Source organism: Esox lucius, chromosome 3 (assembly GCF_011004845.1).
Source record: "Esox lucius isolate fEsoLuc1 chromosome 3, fEsoLuc1.pri, whole genome shotgun sequence".
Taxonomy (NCBI): Eukaryota; Metazoa; Chordata; class Actinopteri; order Esociformes; family Esocidae; genus Esox; species Esox lucius.
Genome location: NC_047571.1, coordinates 5,152,565 through 5,173,661, shown reverse-complemented (window position 1 = coordinate 5,173,661; position 21,097 = coordinate 5,152,565). Strand labels below are relative to the sequence as shown.

Here is a 21,097-nt window from a genome sequence, read left to right as displayed (position 1 = left end):
AGGTATGTAAGAGTTGGAGTTCAAATTATAAAACATTAAACATATGCTTCTACTGTTCTGGATTAAATCAACATCTGCATCAACAATGTCACCACCCATAAACTAATAAAGACCTTCCCCAACCAGAAGCTGTGGATGAACAGAGAGATCCAACAACTGTTAAAGGCAGGGTTTTTCCTGCATAGAGGAATTGTTGGCGCCCCCAAAGAGGTTTTATCGAGCGCCAACGGAAAATCACCAGTACCAAAATTATAAGAATTGAAAAAGAAATCAAATAATCTCCAAAAGTATTTAATAGGAATTTATTAAACAACTCTTGAACAAGCAGAACTTAAACCAAAGGACACATTTTGGATTCAGTAAAGACGACATCCTGACAAAATGAGGTCAAATGTAAACACAAAGGTAATACCACCAATCCGTTTCAACACTTGGAGCACAATCACGTTACCGAATATGAACAGTGCATGGCTCAAAGAAGTGACTGAGAAGCGCCCAGCAACAAGTGCCTCCACAAAGCAGGTGCCGATAACACAAGCATTTCCCAGTGCTACACATTATGAAAAGGATTCAAGAAGATGGAAAGAAATAACTGACGCAGTGGGTTTAAACACCTCATTAAAACTCTTGACAGAAGATATACTGTGCCATTGTGACCATATTTTTCCAAAACTGCGCTGCCCAGCCCTTTGCAGCCACATCTGATCTCTGGTCAAGTAGGACGATGGACCCATACTTGAGCCTTACCTTGCACTACATTGACAATTAATGGAAGCTGCGCAACAGATGCTTTGAGACGGCATATTTTGCTTGCACAGAGATATGCTTTCTGTGTGGGAACTAACGGAAGAGAACCTTGAGGCCATAACGACAGACAACGGTGGTAATGTTGTCAAAGCTCAATATTCAATAATCTAATTGGGGCTACATAGGTTGAAATCCGGGGGGGGGGGGGCAGGGGGGATTATCACTGTAAGCATAACTATGTCATTTCTGTAAGTAGTTCAAACAAAGGGTATGTTATAAATTTCTTTACTTCTAACACTCAATACAATAAAACACATAACCGTCACTAGTCTTCATTTTCACTACATTGAATTACAGGTCACACTTTATGTTAGCTAGCGGTTAGCTGACATTTGCTAGCTATCTACTGTAAAATCAACCAGTCTTTGCAGTTGTTTGAATTCAAGTCAATGAATGAACAGTGTAATGTAGTGTCCCTTAGCTGGCAAGGTGATCGTGTTCCTGTCTACCATCTGAATGGCACTCAATGCACATAGCTGTTGTGAGGATAAATCCAGTAAATCTGTTTTGTGTTGGTAGGATTCACACACAATAACTGAATATGCAGAACTACTGTAGTGAGCAAACCGGTGGCGCAAACTAAAATAGTATTACAGCACTACTTCTGGTGTCCCCCTTTGACAACAATAAAAAAAAAACTGTAGCACCTTTCTTAATGTTACAATGTGCTTGATATTACAATGTTACAACGTACACTACCCATTACAAAACAAAGGAAAAAAATATATTAAAGTTGTTCATCAATCGTAATCGAGGTAAAATGTTCAATTAATCGTTATTTAGATTTTAGGTCATATCGTCCAGTCCTATAGACTACTATGGCCTTGTCAGATCCTTTTATTTCGTTAATAAAGAGGAGGGTGAAATGCTCTGAAGCAGGATGTGACCTGTATAACTGACTGCCTCTCCCAACCCCACACCCCAGTCCCTCAAATTCACGCCCCTTCCCACTTCCACTGTTGTAATAAAATATATTTTTTTAACCAGTTAATGGGGTTTCATTTATTCAAGCATGATAGACATTTATTTTGATCAAATGCCCAGAAATATGCGTAGATTTCTGTCATAAGCTATCTCATTGCCTTTATTGTACGTGGACCAATCATTCAGAACTGGGCTGGCTTTTTTTTATGTTTTTTGGCAAAGTCTACTCTAGCCTTTCTGTTCTTGAAGCTTATGAATGGTTTGCACCTTGTGGTGAACCCTCTGTATTTGCTCTCAACAAGTTTTCTTTTTATGGTAAACTTGGATAATGATATGCCAACCTCCTGGAGAGTGTTCTTCACTAGACTGGATGTTGTGAAGGGATTTTTCTTTACCTTGGAAAGGATCCAACAATCATCCACCACTGTTGTCTTCTGTGGATGTCCAGGCCTTTTTGTGTTGCAGAGCAATGCCTACTTTTTATCTCAGAATGTGTCAGTGTCCAATTATTTCTGGACCTACAGTTAAGATTGCGTGCCCTGACAGACATTTTGGCATTGATTTTGAAAATATGACTGATCATGCAAAAAAACTGTCTTTTATTTAAGTGATCATCTGAAGCCATTAATTCTATTTATTTTATTATAGTTGTTTGGCTCCTTTTTTAACAGAAATCACCCAAATGACCCTGATCAAAAGTTTACATCCCCTTGAATGTTTGGCCTTGATACAGACACACAAGGTGACACACACAGGTTAAAATGGCAATTAAACCTGTGGCTTTTTAAATTGCAATTAGTGTCTGTGTATAAAAAGTTAATGAGTTTGTTAGCTCTCACGTGGATGCACTGAACAGGCTAGATACTGAGCCATGGGGAGCAGAAAAGAACTGTCAAAAGACCTGTGTAACAAGGTAATGGAACTATATAAAAATGGAAAAGGATATAAAAAGATATCCAAAGCCTTGCGTATGCCAGTCAGTACTGTTCAATCACTTATTAAGAAGCAAAGAATTCGGGGATCTCTTGATACCAAGCCAAGGTCAGGTAGACCAAGAAAGATTTTTGCCAAAACTGACAGAAGAATTGTTCAGGATACAAAGAAAAAGGAGAAATACAGGCTGCTATGGAAAAAGATGGTATGGTTGTTTCAAGGAGCAAAATACGGCGATACTTGAACACATATGAGCTACATGGTCGAGTTGCCACAAAAAAGCCTGGTTACAATATGCCGACAACACCTTGACACGCCTCAAAGATTCTGGCAGACCATAATTTGCTCACAACCGTTAGCGCTATGTTTGGAGAGGGGTCAACAAGGTCTAGGGTGAAAATATTATTATTTTTTGGGTGGGGGGGGGGGGGGGGGCACAGGAATCCTGTGAAAATTGATGGCAAGATGAAAGCAGCATCTTATCAGAAAATACAATTCACATTCTTCTGCACTAAAGCTGCGCATGGGACGCACTTGGACTTTCCAGCAAGACAATGACCCTAAACACAAAGCCAAGTTGACACCCCAGTGGTTACAGCAGAAAAGAATTAAGGTTCTGGAGTAGCCATCACAGTCTCCTGACCTTAATATCATTGAGCCACTCTGGGGCGATCTTAAACCTGGGGTTCATGCAAGACAACCAAAGACTTTGTGGCATGGTCCCTGGAGGCATTTTGACAAGATAAATGGGCAGCTGTACCACCTGCAAGAATTCGGGGCCTCATAGACAACTATTACAAAATACTCCACGCTGTCGCTGAATGGGGCAATACACAGTATTAAGAACTACGGGTATGCAGACTTTTGAACAGTGGTCAGTTAATATTTTTCTATGATGCCATGTTTTGTTTTATGATTGTGCCATTCTGTTATAACCTACAGTTGAATGTGAATTCCATAAGAAATAAAAGGCATGTGTTTTGCCTGCTCATTCATGTTTTCTTTACAGATGGTACATATATTACCAATTCTCCAAGAGTATGCAAACATTTGAGCTTTCAATTTGCACTTCTGGTTAGACACTAAATGCATTTCGTTGTACTGTACTTGTTCACTGACAATACAGTTGAATCTAATCTAATTTAATGTAATAAAACAACAATTGAATCAACTGTAATATCTAAGTAAATGCAATTTGTGTTTCCATTTATTTTGTGTGTGTGTGTGTGTGTTAATGTGAGTTTGCCTGCACGCTGTGAGCTGTAAGACCTATGTTATGTTTTTATAATGCAGGTGCGGTGGCCCAATCAAGTACCATAGATAAATATGGACAGAATTTGGTTGAGGTTTCAGAATGGGCGGGCAACATGTTTGCATCTTTATTCCTAACATTTTGGTGATCTAGCAATATAAGAGTGCCTTTAACAATTCATGATTGAATAACCAATAACAAAACCAGCAAAATAAATCAGAACATTTAGCAGATTACTTCAGGGATTAGAGTTTGTGAAAATATATGTAAAAATTTGAGGCATGCTGTTGTATCAGCAAACTGAAAATTTGCTCATCACTGGACAGAGGCAGCTTCAGGCGGAAGCCAGATAGTGGAGAAGCCTACAATTAGCCTAGCTCCCGTCAACATAGTTTGCGCTCTCAAAATCGTGAAGAGAAAGGGCGGAGTTTACCCTGTTGCTATGGATGATGTCGTGTTCCACGAATATGCCTACTTACTATGCCCACAATGTTTGGCTGATAGTGGAGGGGTCTGTCAGTGATTTCATCGTAGCAATATTGAACGATGTGTCATGTGGCCATACTGAAATAAATATATTGAAATAAAAATGGAGGCTAAGTGTTACTGATTTAACATGAAACCAAGAATGACATGCTGACTAGTCAAGATACGTCAGCCTCTTACATGTCTGGCGGCTCATAATCGAATGCGCGTTCACCTTTTGATGGCGCAATAATTCATGCAATTATGTGTCCCATCTATAGCACCAACTACACCGGGTGGTCCAGCTATGGCCATAAAGTCGGCTTTGTTTCTTTGTAGTTGGCGATTGAGGAAACCGAATGCTTTGTTGGACAATATGGGGTCTGGAGTGCACATTTATTGTTTGATGTAATATTCTGCTGACAGAGATATACGTAGTTTGTCTGTGTTGCATATCTGCATTTTCTCTGTGGCCAAGTAGCATAGAGTTGTCACAGCCTTGATCTCCGGTGTTGTTGGGTTGTTTCTTATGTTGGTGAAGTGACTGTATCAATGACTAGCTCTACTGTGATCATAATACCCTAGTGATTAAGATGAAACCTTTTTAAAAGCTCAGGATCATTAAATGTTTCTGAAATGTTGACATGATTATGAGGTGGATTGCTGGTAGCAGCTCTTTTAGGTTTGTTTGTGATTTGGTCTTAGTGACTTAGGAGTCCTCTTGACTACTCCTAACTTTTCACAGATTTAGGAGCTGGTTTTAGCTCTAAAACACTTTGTGAAATACTCTTATGCCAAAAATGTAGGACTGACACGCCCATAAAAAAAAAAGAGTTTTTCCTAAATCCGCAACTTAGGAGCTACTTTTAGCCTTCGTATGTTTTCTGAATACAACCCAGGGAGGGTAAAAGCACTTTTAGTTTTCAAAAGTGACTGCTTTTAATACCAAGGCTTCACCTGCCTTGAAAACTAGTTTAAAAATGTTTATGAAAAAAATATGTAAAAAGATAAAAAACATTTTAAGGGAAAAAATGTCTCTGGAAGATGTACTATGCTGCTTTTTTTATGTTACCAAAGCATTTCAGCTGGTAACGCAACCTGGTCTCAGAATGATGACGTAGACTATTTTACATTCATTTTAGGCAGGGGATTTCGTAAGATATATCACGTGCAGTAAAATAACTTTATAGTCGAAAAAAAAGCAGTAGCCGTGGTTTGAACCACCTTCCGCATCTCACACAGGCACGTTACCCACTGCACCACCAGGGAACCTATAACTAGTGGCGAGTGGTGTTGTCATAACATAAGTTTGAAGTGATTGAAGTGATTTTCTTTGTAATCCTAACCCAAACCATAACCCTAACCTTAACCCCAGTGCTGTGATAGCTAACCCAAATCCTAACCTGAACCCCAGAGCTGTGAGACGTAACCTTAAACTAACCGTTTTTGTATTTGGCTTGCAAACGTGCAAACCTAGCCATTTGGTAAAGTTAGCTACAAGCTAAATGTTTTTCTGTAATGTTTCATGCCCATGTGCATAGTTGCAAGTAATGTTTTACTGAGAGAATGCAGGGGCTTCACATTTGTCACTTATGAATTAACTTTGACTAGCTACAGCACTGTTGTGGTAGGCAATAAGCTAGAGCTTAAATCTGGTTGAGCTAATACTGCATTGGACTAATGGGAGGCTAGCATTTTATTAGTCTCAAAACAGTATTGCTTGTTTTCTTGTAAATACTGAAACACTTTTGACTGACACTGTTGAATGTGTGGATTTTACATTATTGGGTTGCTCGAGGTCGACATCTTGGTAGTCAACAGTAGTATTGCTTGTGTTCTTGTAAATCCTGAAACAATTTAGATTGACAGCGTTGGATGTGTAGATTTGACATTCCTGGGCTGGTCGAGGTCAACATTCGACTCTACTCTCTCTCCTCTTGCGGCCATAACTATGCTAGCCTGTCACCACCTTGGACACAAAGGGAACATGACAGCCAGACAAGAAGGTCGGGCACACCTGGAGAACTAACCCACACCCTACACATCGGACTGCTGGTATAGGTACCAGAAAGGAAGGAGGGTGGGAGGCATGGAACGAGAGAGTGAGATTGACATGGAGAAAGGAAGATGAACAGAGAGAAATTGAGAAGGGGAGAGAGCCAAAGACCAAGAGTGTGACAGAGAGAAAGAGAGAGAGAGAGAGAGAGAAAGTGAAACATAGATTTATTACAGCCTCTCAGGTATGCAAATGCGAAGAGTCTACTACACCTGTTCTGGGAGCTACATTTATAAACATATTAGGTTTGAACTTTAATGAGAAGGAAGAGGATGATGAAAAAGGAAAAGAGGGCAAATTGAACAACAGAGAAGAAAATGGAGGTAGAAACCTGCATGTGGGCCACAATGACATCATTAGCCAATCAGATCAGTGTAATTTGATCTTGTGGGATGCTCTGTCATTGGCCAGACGAGATAAACACTGCTATGAAAATTTGGCTCACACGTAATGATCTCTCCAATCAAATTAGGCTTTATTGGACACTCACTCTTACGATGAAGATGAATGTTACCTAATTTGCTAATAGGAAAGTCCAATGCCTCTCAAAAGTTTAATCTCATAAGAGTAAGAGGAGAAAAAAACAGGATATTAACAGAGTTATATCATTGGATAATTAGATTTCTATATTTTGATGTTTTCTTCTAAACCACGTTGGCGAATAGTTCCATTTATAAAATCAGCCAGAAGGTGCCTACATTACCTTTAATGTAGAAAAAATGTAATATAACACTTCAATTATGGTATGATCTGATGATACATTTCCAAACATAGACAACATTTACATTTTAGCCATTTAGCAGTTGCTGTTATCCAATTTGTGTTACAGATTTCATACAATGTCGGCTCTGGGACTGGATTTTGCAACCTTTCAACTACTGGATAGATGCTCTAATCTCAAAACTGTGTGCAACCAATTAAAACCATAGCACATTGGGAGTCTTATAGTCAGGCCATGGTTTGCTGAGCACTGACCACCTGCTTTAAGGATTGGCCTATTCCTGGTGTCAGTCAAACTGGGGCCTTCCAGGAGCCCACCCCTGCCTAAAACTTGCGGACAGGTGGGCAGGCACATTGAAGACGGCCAATGGGGAATGATGCCCGGAGATTCCGCCTATAGGCAGTGGCCCTTTCATGCCGGCAGTCAAATGGGGATTATATCTGAGACAAACACCTACATCTGCCATTTTTTTAAGTGAGGTAGCAGGTGGCGGGACGACAGCTCGGCCACAACCAATGAACTTTGAATGTCTTTGCCAGGAGAGGCCGCCCACTGTGAATGGCCCTCTCCTGCTGTCAGTCCAATGCGGATTAGAACCAGGACACCCTAACTTGCTAGATAAAGACAGTGCAACAGGTGGGTGGGCAGATGGAAGGGCAGTCAATGGTGAGGCCTGCCAGGATTGACAGACAGGTACCACAGCATGCCATCAGGTCTCCATATCATCCTCCAGGCCGAAGGCCGCTGTTCCCCCGAGCATCGTTCCCCCAACAAACACCTAAATAACTGTCCTTTCCCCTCGACTGGCTTTAATCTGTTTCAAAACACCATTTTGAAGTTTGCTTTCATGGTTTACGATTCTAGGCTTAGACATTTGGAGGGCGACTGTAAGTGGAATCAATGCCCCATGGACTTTCTGAACAATTCCCACACAGTGGACTGAGCTGGCGCTTTCCCATGCGCTCCAACGGATGAAACCACCCCAACCCCTGACGGGAATGTTTACTGCAACCGGCGACTAGCAGATAAGCTGAGCCAGCTACTGGCACCTGAAGCTATGGACTATGGCTCCCTTACGTGTGTGTGCGTGTCCATGTCCATGTGTGTATGTGGCTTGCGCTAACCTCCTGTAAAGAACAGTATGTCCTCCTGGCAGTAAAATAGACCTGCTGAGGTACCATGTGTCCATTTCACATACTGTATCCACATACACACAAACAGACAAAGAAACACACGCACACAAGCAGCTGCCAGAAACTAATTATGCGGTTAAGAACACATATAATAGGATATAGCATTTTAGGCTGGGTATCCATACAAGCACTTTGTGACAACCACCGATGTGAGAGGGGTTTTATAAAATTAATTTGATTGATTGATTGGTAGGCATCACAGCGTTTCCTTTAAATACTTAAGGCTTATTTTTAGAGATAAACTGTATACTTTCGCAATGCTACCAATGCTAATGAAGAGCCTAAAGAAACAATACCACCAGTAAACAATTAAAATACGAGAGGCACCATTGCTTACATCCCAAAAGCAAGTAATTACCATATTCATTACACATTAAAACGACCCTCTTGAGGCTGCTATTAAAGGCCATTTTAAACATCTTAATTATCTGCATTAGTGCAGATATACAGCAAATATAACACATGAAATGTGTTAGCTGCTACTAATAAAAATGCAAGAAAGCCTTTCCCTTGACATACCCTAATGGTACTATATAGCATTAGCATATTTTCTCACTTCTTTACCGTTAATTAGTGTTATCATATTTCCTCCCTTCTTTATTGGTAATTAGTAGTGGTAAGCATGCTTTAATTTGTTCTTTCAGCCCTAGCAATGCCTTCATTAAAGATGTTCCAGGTCAATAGAAATGCATGGAGGGTGTGGACGTATAGCTGCTTTCACCAGCCCTCTACAGAGACACAAGGGAAGGGAATCAGAAAGGGAGGAGAGGAGAGGCAACAGAGTGCCATCACAGTGACTGCTAGCCAACCACTGACATCAGGCAAGTCATACATCTCATTGTGTACATTCACAAAGCGCACACCCACATAAGTGTGTGGCAAAAAGGCACCCACAAGCAGGCACACACACACACACACACACCCGACCTGAAACACACAGACTCGATCCACCGACTGAGGGAGCCCAACGCTTTGCCTGAACAGCTCCGTTTATTAGGTTTAAGCGGGGGGGGGGGGGGGGGGGGGGACATTTGAAATAAATAGAAAAAACATGTTTATCAAGAAAAAAAATGAAGGAAAGGTAGGGGATTTGGAAGGAATGAAAGGGCCGCTTTCGCTCGTTCCGTTTGTTTTCCCTCTTTTCCTTTCAGACATCTGCAAACACTCTGCGGCTTAACTCCACGGCTCACCTGAGAATACGTCCTGGACCCAGAAATGGTGGTAGGGTCACAGACAGAAGACAAAGGGCTAAAGAAAAAGGGAGAAATGCTGAGAGGAAAATAGTGGAAAAAAGTACAAAAACATCTGAATGGAAGAAAAAAAAATACAAAAAAGTAAATTAATAGGTAAGGGAACCAGGGATTTGAGTCTTTTCAATAGTTCCTATTAGAAAACCATGACACGCCTGTGTTCCTACTAAGCTGGGATAATATGGCAAGGTTTTACAGAAGGCTGACCAACAACAGATGAAAGATGGAGAATTTAAGCTGGAGGTTATTCTGACTGATTGTCCTTGAGTGTAATAAGAATAACAGTTGGCAAAATGCAGTTTCTGGTCTGCAGCGGACATCTCTGTGGCTCCCCCACACCTACCTGTGTGTCAATGCTACTGCAATCTGCCAAACAGACATCTGAGACTCGCGCACAAACACACACACACTTTGTGCTCTAGAACACACTCCACACATACACATAAACACACACACACATCAGTAACCATAGCCAGCTGAGCCAGTTCAAAGAGTCCCCTGCCCTCAACTCTACTCTTAATGGAGGCCCTGACCTCCGATACTCATTTCCAACTGCCCCAAACTTTCAGAGAAGAAAAGAACAGGAGAAGAATGAGAGGGAATGAGATTCCACTTCTCTCTGGACATTTAATTCATTTCTACTTGTTTGCCAAATTGCAGGTGACCACACCGCTTACTTTAAAGTGAAAGAAGGGGTTAATAAGGTGTGGTTGGTGGAAAGACTATAGACTTTATAACACTGGTAATTCATTTCCACATCTTTTAACGGCATCAGCCTCCCGATACCCCCCCTCCCCTCTCATTTAGACCACAACCACACAGACTTGCAGGAAAAGATAGATTTGTTGGTACAGTAGTTGAAAAGGGTTGAGAACCGGCCTTTTGGAATGTGCGGAGAACAACACTTTGGTGTCCCTCCAAAACATGGTGCCCCTATAGGGAATCAATACTAGGCCGTATTAGGCTGAGTGGAACAGAAATAATGACAGTGGAACAGACTCACGTGGGTCGACAGCGTAGCGCACAACGACTTAACGATGTGAGACTCTTCTCAGCCCTGCCTTCGGAGACTAGCTGACTGTGCGAAGCTTGAGAGTCCACCGAAACAATAAAGGACTAATACCCCCGCTCTTGGACACATAAAGAGACGATCTGAATGACCAAGGGGGAGGGATGGCAAGGCCATTTTGATAAATTGGATAAAACCGCCCCGGGTTTTAATGGCCACGTTATCTAGGCTATAAGTTTCCCGGCGAATCGGGAGAGAGAAAGCAGCCATGTGCAGGGGCGTGAGTTACAGACATCCTTGTGAGACACCCCTCCATAATTGTTTTTTTATGTCCAAAGGACCACATTATCACTTTACACAAGTTCCTGCTACAGTGAGACTTCTGATGCATTCAGAGGAGTCACAGTGGAGTGAAAGCGAATCAAGTTGAAGGCAAAATTGTGTGGATTTCTCCGTGGTACGAATTGAGGTTTACCAATATGGACAGCCACAGTCTATCTGTACGGGTCAGGGAACTGTATTTGGGAGGAGGGGTCTTCATGGGTTCATGCTGCTGAAAAGAAACATCAACTTGATTGCGTGGCTTGTGGAAATCCTCAACAGCTGATTGGTGTTCTGGTGCCGGTGTTTCAAGGAGTCCGGGAGTACACTCTGATGCTCACAGAGGCACACGGACCGTGTTGCCAATCAATTACCCTCAGGCGTCACAAGCTGCATCTCTGATCTGATCCCTTCTAGAAAGGGAGAGAAAGACTGAAAGAGAGAAAAAAAGAAAAAGAGCAAGAAACTGAGAGAAATTTAAAAATAGACAGAAAGAGACAAAAAGTGTAAGAAAAGAAAAAAGAGAAAGAAAAAGGAAAATTGCTAGAAAGAGAAAAAAAGAGAGCGGGAAAGAAGGGCAAACCGACAGACAGGGCAGGGGAAATGACCTTTACCTAACCCTCCTTTTCACCCTATGCGGTCAGCAACCTTATCTCCATTAATTAGTACATTTGTGAATAATGCAGCCTGGGTCTATTTGTCTGGAAGGACACGCTATATAGACATCAGTAGGATTATGGCTCATCTATATTAATGAGCGCAAGGCAGGTTGAATGAAACAAAGCTGTAAAGCGATATTATGGTTGATTATCTGTGTTTGTTGTCTGTTCATTATCCACCCTTTTTCCTGGTCACCTAAACCTCACCTATGATGACAGAAGACTAGTTCAGAGCCCACAACATCAACTATGTCCTGGTATCCATCCATCCATCATCTTCCGCTTATCCGGGGCCGGGTCGCGGGGGCAGCAGTCTAAGCAGGTCCTGGTACACCCAGTCAATAGCCAAGCTGTTGTCATTTGTTATTCATTTTGTGAATATTCCTTGTGTCATTTTTTTCTATGTCTATTTCTACCTCTTTCTCTTACTATTTACATCTGCATTGTTGTAAAATAGCCCTTAAGCATTTCCCAGTTATTTTACACCTGTTGTTTACAAGGCATGGGATGAGCACGATATGATTAGTTGTTTTGATATGGTTTTGTTGACTATTGTTCGTACCTTTGCAATTAATTACACGTTACTTTGCTTTGACAGCTCTGTGCTAAAAACCCAGCATGCAATTTCATCCAAGAAATGTAACACGACGTAAGAAAACAAATCTTTCAATCCCACAAACTGATACCGACCAACCCAATATTTTGTAGGATTTTAGGTCGTTACAACCGCAAAATGATGTTAAAGCATCAATTCACAGACTTTTAAGGGTTCATGCACTTATAAAGAGAAAATCCATTCGCAAGTGAAATTACAAACTTCTGAACCTCTTAAAACCTCAGAGGCGGTACAATTTTAAAATTGCCTGCATTTCTCCTGTGATCCGTGGAACACATTAAGATGCGATATCTGTATCGACCAACCAAAGCGCATAAACAACATCTCCGACAAAGGCTTTCTTCTACCCTTTACTCTGCTCCGGGTTCTATATCATTATGTCTGTATGGCCGAGGCCTTGGGAAAAGCCTACAGGTCAATACTGCCTGCTAGCCTTTCTGGGCAGCCTTGTAACTTATTGAAAGCAGGTGCTATTGTACAGGAGCAGACGGTGGCAGACGGGTCGATGCTAACCCCGCCAGACGCATGGCATTACCGCAGTGGGAATGGGGAGCGGGAACGGAGTGCGGGTCAAGGTATTCACTTCATCAGACGGCAAGGAAAGGCAAGGAAACTAAAGAACAGTGAGAAGGAGAGATGGAATGGGGGCGGTGGAACTGAGATGACATTATCAGCCCAGGGGGTTTGGAGGTTTCACTCCGGGAACAGAAGAGAAGCTTCTCTTGGTTTCCTATTAAGTCGATACTTGCACAGTTGGACAAGCAGATGAACATGCTCATGTGTGTATACTCACAGGGGCACGCACTGAAAAACACCCCTGCAAACACACACACATACACACACACACATACACACGCATGCACACATGTACGCATGCACACGTCTCACCTTCTCATAGTACCGCAGTTCATAGTCCAAGATGATTCCATTGGGTTGCTCCGGCTGTGGCCATGACAACGTGAAGCTCTTCATGGTGGAGCTCACCTGGTGCATGATGGGTACGATTGAGGGGGCTGCAAACAGGAAAAAGGAAACAAAGCGATATTAAGAAACATTCTGTATGGGGAAGACTACAACTAAATAGGCTTTATCTGGGACTTTTAATATCTAAAGTTACACTGTAATTTAAACATTTCTGAAAAAAGTAACAGTAGGATAAATGAGCAGTCTGAGCTGTCATGGACTTCTTGAACTCCAGATATTTTCTCCATGTCTTTCTCAAGCCCAGTAAGGTAACGATCTGGCCTCGATCAGAATAAAATCATGACTTAATTGGACACAAAGACCAGGACCAAATGAATTGTTAAACACCTTCCCTGATAAGAGACTGCCCTTTGGAATTAAACTCCATTGCAGCTCTTTGTGATGGTTTTGGCCAGAGCATGGAGAAATTCTTACTCTTTCCCCCATTCAGACGAGGCACACTTGAGTTCACAAATATGGGCTGTAAATTATTAACCCTGCTCCCAGGCAATATCTCGCTCATTTCCTTTTGTCTTCAGTGCTATTATCTGTCAATCATCATTCCTCGTTCCTGTTTTTTAAGGCTGGGGTGGGTGGGGCAGAGGTGGCTAGGGCCAGGGTTTAGCCGTTGGACAGGATAAATACATTGCCTTTAGCAAGGGAAAGTAATGCTTTCTCAACTCTCTGTTTATTAGTTTCTTATTTTTGTACTATATCAGATTCCAGAAATGTTGGCGATGTAGGCTTGTGTGTTCTTAGCCCACGGCATAGAGACAGACAACGGTGGCGGATTTGTCATGGAGGTAAACCCCTCCACCGGCATATTCCGGGAATCTATGTTCCTTCGCTGCAAACACCCACAGAGCCATAATCCCAACCAAAAAGTTTTTTGTTTTTTTTAAACACACCAAAACTTTATTCATGCTCCAGCTGCGATAATTCCTCCTCGCTACTATATCAGTGAATGCGCCCTCACTGAGTTCTCACCATGGTGCGTTTAAGCCTCCTCGGCAGCTACCTCGCGCTCTGGTGGCCACAGCTCGGCTGAGCTGCGTTATCAATTACCGGCCCGGGGTACAGGACAGAACCGTTAGCAACCATCCCAGGGGGCAGCCGCCACAGCCCTCCATGTATTCTGAGCTTCGGGAATGGGGGACAGCGCGGACCGAGCTTCAGAACCCGACACCAGTCCAAGGGCAGGTACGCCCTGTTCCCTTTATTCTGGGCTGCTTTGCATTCAAACAACGCCCAGTATGGAACTTGTCGAAAGCGATGTGTTCGATATGGCAGACGAAGCTCACGCTGCGACCCAGACATTCAGTCTGACAGATGCAGTTTGGGCCAATTTTAACTGACACTGGGCATCTCTCCCTCTCTACGGTTGAATAGTTACAGTACAAGCTACCGTGTTTTACACTCCCATTAAAACATACATCCGCAAGCTCCAGTGAAATTACAGTAGAACTTCTCATGGATATAACAATTTATTTTATTTATTTTTAAGTTATTTTAGTAAATGCCTGCGGCTGTGATGGTGTGTGTGTGTGTGTGAAGGGTGGGGGGGGGTTGTTTGTTTGCATCTGCGCTGGCAAAGACAGATGCGCGATAGCACCATTGTTTGCTGTAAGCCCGTGTTCATGCCGGGGTCTGTCGGTACCTGGTCGGAGGTCAAGGTTCAAGTGTGCTGGAGCCAAGCTGCCTCCTCAAAACATGCCCCCCTACCCTCCCCAGAGAACACCGGCACTGGCAGTGATGGGTGGCTGAGCCCTGCAGTCGCTCTCTCCTCCCTCCATCACTCCCTACTTCCACTGCTCCTCTGTTCCACTTTTATCCGGCCCAACTGGACGCCCCCATGTTTTAATGCAGCGCTTGGCTTAAATCCATCAATGTCGACCCTGCCAGTGCCACTACCCAGTGAGAGAGAGAATGCAAGGGGGGGTAGGGTACCTGCAAACTGCTACTCCAAAACAAGGCTATCACAACATCTACGGATATAACAATCTATCTACTATTTCTAGTCATTGCAACATATCTACAACACGTTGCACTGTAGCACAGAGCCGTCAACTCATCTGTGACTCTTGACACTGTACAATAGGGCCATCACCACATATGACACTTTACACTGTACAATAGGGCCATCACCACATATGACACTTTACACTGTACAATAGGGCCATCACCACATATGACACTTTACACTGTACAATAGGGCCATCACCACATACGACACTTTACACTGTACAATAGGGCCATCACCACATACGACACTTTACACTGTACAATAGGGCCATCACCACATAAGACACTTTACACTGTACAATAGGGCCATCACCACATATGACACTTTACACTGTACAATAGGGCCATCACCACATACGACACTTTACACTGTAGAACTGGGCCATCAAAACATCTATGACTCTTAACACATACAGTTAGATCTGGAAATAATTGGACACTGACACAGGTTTTGTTATTTTGGCTGTTTACCAAAGTATATTCAAGTTACAGTTAAATAATGAATATGGGCTTAAAGTGAAGTCTCACAGCTTAAATTTGAGGGTATTCAAATACAAACTGGAGGAAGGCTTAGGAATTACAGCTCTTTAATTCTCTTTAATGTAGCCCCCTCTTTTGAAAGGGACAAAAAGTAATTGGACGATTGACTCAAAAGCTGTTTCACTGGCAGGTGGGGGCAATTCCAATGTTATTCCTTCATCAATTAAGGAGGTAAAAGGTCTGCGGTTGATTCCAGGTTAACCCACAATGGTCAAATTCGATCAAAGTAGCTCTCAATGGAAGTGAAACAGGCCATCCCTAGGATGCAAAAAAACTAAACAATCCATCAATGCAGGAACATTAGGAGTGGTCAAATCAAAAGTTTGGTACATTCTGAGAAAAGGTAATGCACTGTTGAGCTCAGCAACATAAAAATGCCTGGATGTCCAGGGAAGACAACAGTGGTGGATAATGGTTGGATCCTTTCCAAGGCAAAGAAAAAAACACTTCACAACACCCAACCAAGTGAAGAACACACTCCAGGAGGTAGGCATATCATTATCCAAGTCTACCATAAAGAGAAGACTACAAAAGAGCAAATACAGGTGCAAACCACAAAGGGCAAACCATTGGTAAGCTTTAAGAATAGAAAGACCAGACTTTGCCAAAAAAACATCCAAAAAAGCCAGCCCAGTTCTGGAACACCATTTGTTGGACAGATGAAACTAAGATCAATCGCACAGGGTCACAAGTGTTTATTTATGATGTGACAGAACACAGAAGCTGTTGAAGTGTATTGGGATATACTGTCTGCTCATATTTAGGCAAATTCAGCGAAGTTGATGGGGCTTCATTTTACGGATGGACAATGACCCAAAACATACTGCGATAGTTTTTTAAGGCAAATAAGTGGAATACTGTTTGCCTTAATGGCCGAATCAATCACTTGATCTCAACCTGATTGAACATGTATTTCACTTGCTGAAGACAAAACTTATGGCAGAAAGACCAAATAACATCTGAAGACAGCTACAGTAAAGGCCTGGCAAAGCATCACACAGTAGAAAACCAACATTTGGTGTCCCTGCATTCCAGATTGGAAAATAAATAGCAAATTGCAATGTGCCTAAAGTTTTCATTTTTGGGAAGGTACAGTTTTGTTCAAAAGTTTGCATACCCTTGGAGAACTGGGTACACTATACACACTCACCTAAAGGATTATTAGGAACACCTGTTCAATTTCTCATTAATGCAATTATCTAATCAACCAATCATATGGCAGTTGCTTCAATGCATTTAGGGGTGTGGTCCTGGTCAAGACAATCTCCTGAACTCCAAACTGAATGTCAGAATGGGAAAGAAAGGTGATTTAAGCAATTTTGAGCGTGGCATGGTTGTTGGTGCCAAGCGGGCCGGTCTGAGTATTTCACAATCTGCTCAGTTACTGGGATTTTCACACACAACCATTTCTAGGGTTTACAAAGTATGGTGTGAAAAGGGAAAAACATCCAGTATGCGGCAGTCCTGTGGGCGAAAATGCCTTGTTGATGCTAGAGGTCAGAGGAGAATGGGCCGACGGATTCAAGCTGATAGAAGAGCAACTTTGACTGAAATAACCACTCGTTACAACCGAGGTATGCAGTAAAGCATTTGTGAAGCCACAACACGCACAACCTTGAGGCGGATGGGCTACAACAGCAGAAGACCCCACTGTGTACTACTCATCTCCACTACAAATAGGAAAAAGAGGCTACAATTTGCACGAGCTCACCAAAATTGGACAGTTGAAGACTGGAAGAATGTTGCCTGGTCTGATGAGTCTCGATTTCTGTTGAGACATTCAGATGGTAGAGTCAGAATTTGGCGTAAACAGAATGAGAACATGGATCCATCATGCCTTGTTACCATTGTGCAGGCTGGTGGTGGTGGTGTAATGGTGTGGGGGATGTTTTTTGGCACACTTTAGGCCCCCTGGATGTGCATCCCACAAATCTCCATCAACAGCAAGATGCTATCCTATCAATATGGGCCAACATTTCTAAAGAATGCTTTCAGCACCTTGTTGAATCAATGCCACATAGAATTAAGGCAGTTCTGAAGGCGAAAGGGGGTCAAACACATTATTAGTATGGTGTTCCTAATAATCCTTTAGGTGAGTGTATATATCATTTGCAAAGAAAATTGCAATGCCTTTCAGTTCTAATGAGATTCACATTCAACTGTAGGTCATAACAGAATGGCAAAATCATAAAACAAAACATGGCAACAAATATATTTTTTTACTGACCCCTGTTCAAAAGTATGCATACACTTAGTTCTTCATACTGTGTATTGCCCCCTTCAGCAACAGCGTTCAGTCTTTTGTAATAGTAGTCTATGAGGCCCCGAATTCATGCAGCTGGTATAGCTATCCATTCGTCTTGGCAAAATGCCTCCAGGTCATGGAAGTCATTGGTAGTCTTGCATGAACCGCACAGTTGAGATCTCCCCAGAGTGACTCGATGATATTAAGGTCACGAGTGATGGCCAACCCAGAACCTTCACCTTCTGCTGTAACCACTGGAGGGTCAACTTGGCCTTGTGCTTAGGATCATTGTCGTGCTGGAAAGTCCAAGAGCGTCCCATGTGCACCTCTCCAAACATAAATTTTTTTGCATGATCAGACATATTTTCAAAACCAATTCCAAAATGTCACAACTTCTGCCAGGGTATGCAAACTTATGAGCACAAGTGTACAGTACTACAGCTGTAATTTTTGTTCTTCATTGTTCACTGCAATGGATCTATCTAGTATTGAAGTCTGTACATACAGGCTGTTCAACAAGCCAGGCCTAAAAACATCTAGGGAATTGCCATACAAAACAATGTCTTGATTTTTAAGATATTCTTGATTAAAGAACTAAATGCAAATATTATTTCTGATTATGGTATATGATTACTTGAGATGATAGGAATGGTCACTTATGCTGCATAATGATTAATGATAATGATAATGTTATATGCTGGTGACATTGACTATGGAATGCCTGAATATGTTATAATATGATAACCCATTAAAAGTGACCAACACGTGAATATAGATTCAAGGGTCTTATCTTAAAGTAACTAAGTAACTTAACACCTTACATTTTACAGCAAAGTAACTAAGTAACGTAACTACACTTCTCAAAATAATTAAGGGAACACTTAAATCACATATCTCGATGAACGAAATGAATTAAAAATCTAAATCTTTACTGTACATTGTGTAAATCGTTAAGAACAACATTACATAACAACGGTCAATGGAAACCAAAGTCACCAACCAAATGTGGTCTGGATTCAAACTCGCACTGAAAATCTAAGTAAACAACTGAAATCACAGGCTATCCAAAATGCGTGAATTACATCATGTGATCTTATAATGTTGCTCAGTATGTATGGCCCCCACGTGCCTGTATGCACTCCTGACAATTCCCGACAACTGCTTACACACTCTGGCCACATTAGGCCGGGCATTGTCCCTTGGCGAGTGCCAATCAAGCTGCACTAGGCTGAGCTGTGAGCACAGGCCCTACTAAAGGATGTTGGGCCCCCATGCCACCCTCATGGAGTCTGTTTATAGTCTGGAACATGCACACCAGTAGCTCACTGGAGGTCCAATTGTAGGGCTCTGGCAGTGCTCCTCCTGTTCCTCCTCACACAAAGGAGCAGATATCTCCTCCATCAGCCTGCTGTGTTTTAATTTGTAGGGCTCTGGCAGTACTCCTCCAGTACCTCTTCGCACAAATGAGCAGATACCGGTCCTGATGCTAGCTTGTTGTCCTTCTATAGCCCAGTCCAGCTCTTCTCGTGTAACAACATGGTATCTCGTCCATGCTCTTGAGACTGTACTAGGAGACACTGCAAACCTTCTTGCTAAGACCTGTACGGATGTGCCATCCTGGAGGAGCTGGACTACCTATGCAATCTGAATGGGCTGCAGGTTGCACGCCTCATACTACCATTAGTGACAAGGACCCTAGCAAAACACAAAACTAGAGAAGAAGCAGTCAGGAAGGATAAGGAGACAGTTATTGTCTGTGGCCACCACCTGCACAATCATTCCCTTTTGGGGGTTGTCTTGCTGTTAACTTCCCAGTGCACCTGTTGTCACTTTTGCATCAAAACAGGTGATATTGATTCATCATTGCTTATGCTTTCTAACTGGACAGATTTATATCCCTGAAGTTTAATTGACTTGGTGTTATACTGTGATTATGTGTTCCCTTAATTTTTTTTAACAGTGTCGTTATTTAATGGGAATCAACACATCTTTAAATGTTCAGAGTGTAGGATAGGGCCATCAACCCATATATGACTCTTTACACTGTCGGTGGAAGTCAACACTATGACTTTTGCAGTGTTGCATAGGACTGTCATAACACATCTATGACTCTTTACAGTGTAGCATAGGCCAATTCAACGAAATGTGACCCTGTAGAAAAGGGCCATCATCACATCTATGAAACTTTACACCGCAGCAAAAGGCCATCAAAACATACATGATTCTTAACACTGTAGCATAGCCAAATTATCTATGACTCTTCACACTGTAGCCCAGGGCAGTCAGAACACATCCATGGCTCTTTATACTGTAGCCCAGGGCCATCACAACTCATCTATGACTGTTTACACTGGAGCACAGGGCCATCACAACTCATCTATGACTGTTTACACCGGAGCACAGGGCCATCACAACTCATCTATGACTGTTTACACCGGAGCACAGGGCCATCACAACTCATCTATGACTGTTTACACCGGAGCACAGGGCCATCACAACTCATCTATGACTGTTTACACCGGAGCACAGGGCCATCACAACTCATCTATGACTGTTTACACCGGAGCACAGGGCCATCACAACTCATCTATGACTGTTTACACCGGAGCACAGGGCCATCACAACTCATCTATGACTGTTTACACCGGAGCACAGGGCCATCACGACTCATCTATGACTCTTTACACTGGAGCACAGGTTCATAACATGCCTATTACTCATCTACTACACAAAGAAAACAAACGCAAATTTTCTTCAATCCCAGAGAAAATATCTCTTATCGTGATTTTCCAGGGATAATTTCATGTTCCACAAACTGACATTCCACTACACTTTCATTCCTCAGTTTCTGGGCATTTCCATTGCCCCCAATAGGGGCATCTGTTCCATTCATGAAGGGAAAAAGGTTCTCACAGTCTCTCTCTCTCTCCCCTTCACTGACCCCCCCCCCAACCCCAACCCCCCAATCTTCTCTCTCTAGGCATGAGGGTTGACCATTGCCTGGCCATTAGCAGTGCAAAGGCTGCTGAATCGTGACTACATGGAAATGACCTTGCAGTTCGTACAAAAGCTTCCTTCCTCCAGTATTCTTGTCTACCCTGTTCTGTGCCACTTGGTCCAA

The 21,097-nt window shown here is 42.4% G+C and overlaps 1 protein-coding gene across 2 annotated transcripts in view; it reads right to left on the bottom strand.

Annotated features, from left to right (window-relative positions):
- The window catches only part of LOC105018039 (ephrin type-B receptor 1), a 249,021-nt gene that overhangs the window by 52,242 nt on the left and 175,682 nt on the right, over nt 1-21,097 (bottom strand). For both annotated transcript variants that reach the window (XM_034291392.1, XM_020045462.2), the window contains exon 6: nt 13,095-13,219. In XM_034291392.1, the coding sequence (XP_034147283.1) occupies nt 13,095-13,219 (125 nt within the window). The remainder of the gene's footprint in view (nt 1-13,094; nt 13,220-21,097) is intronic.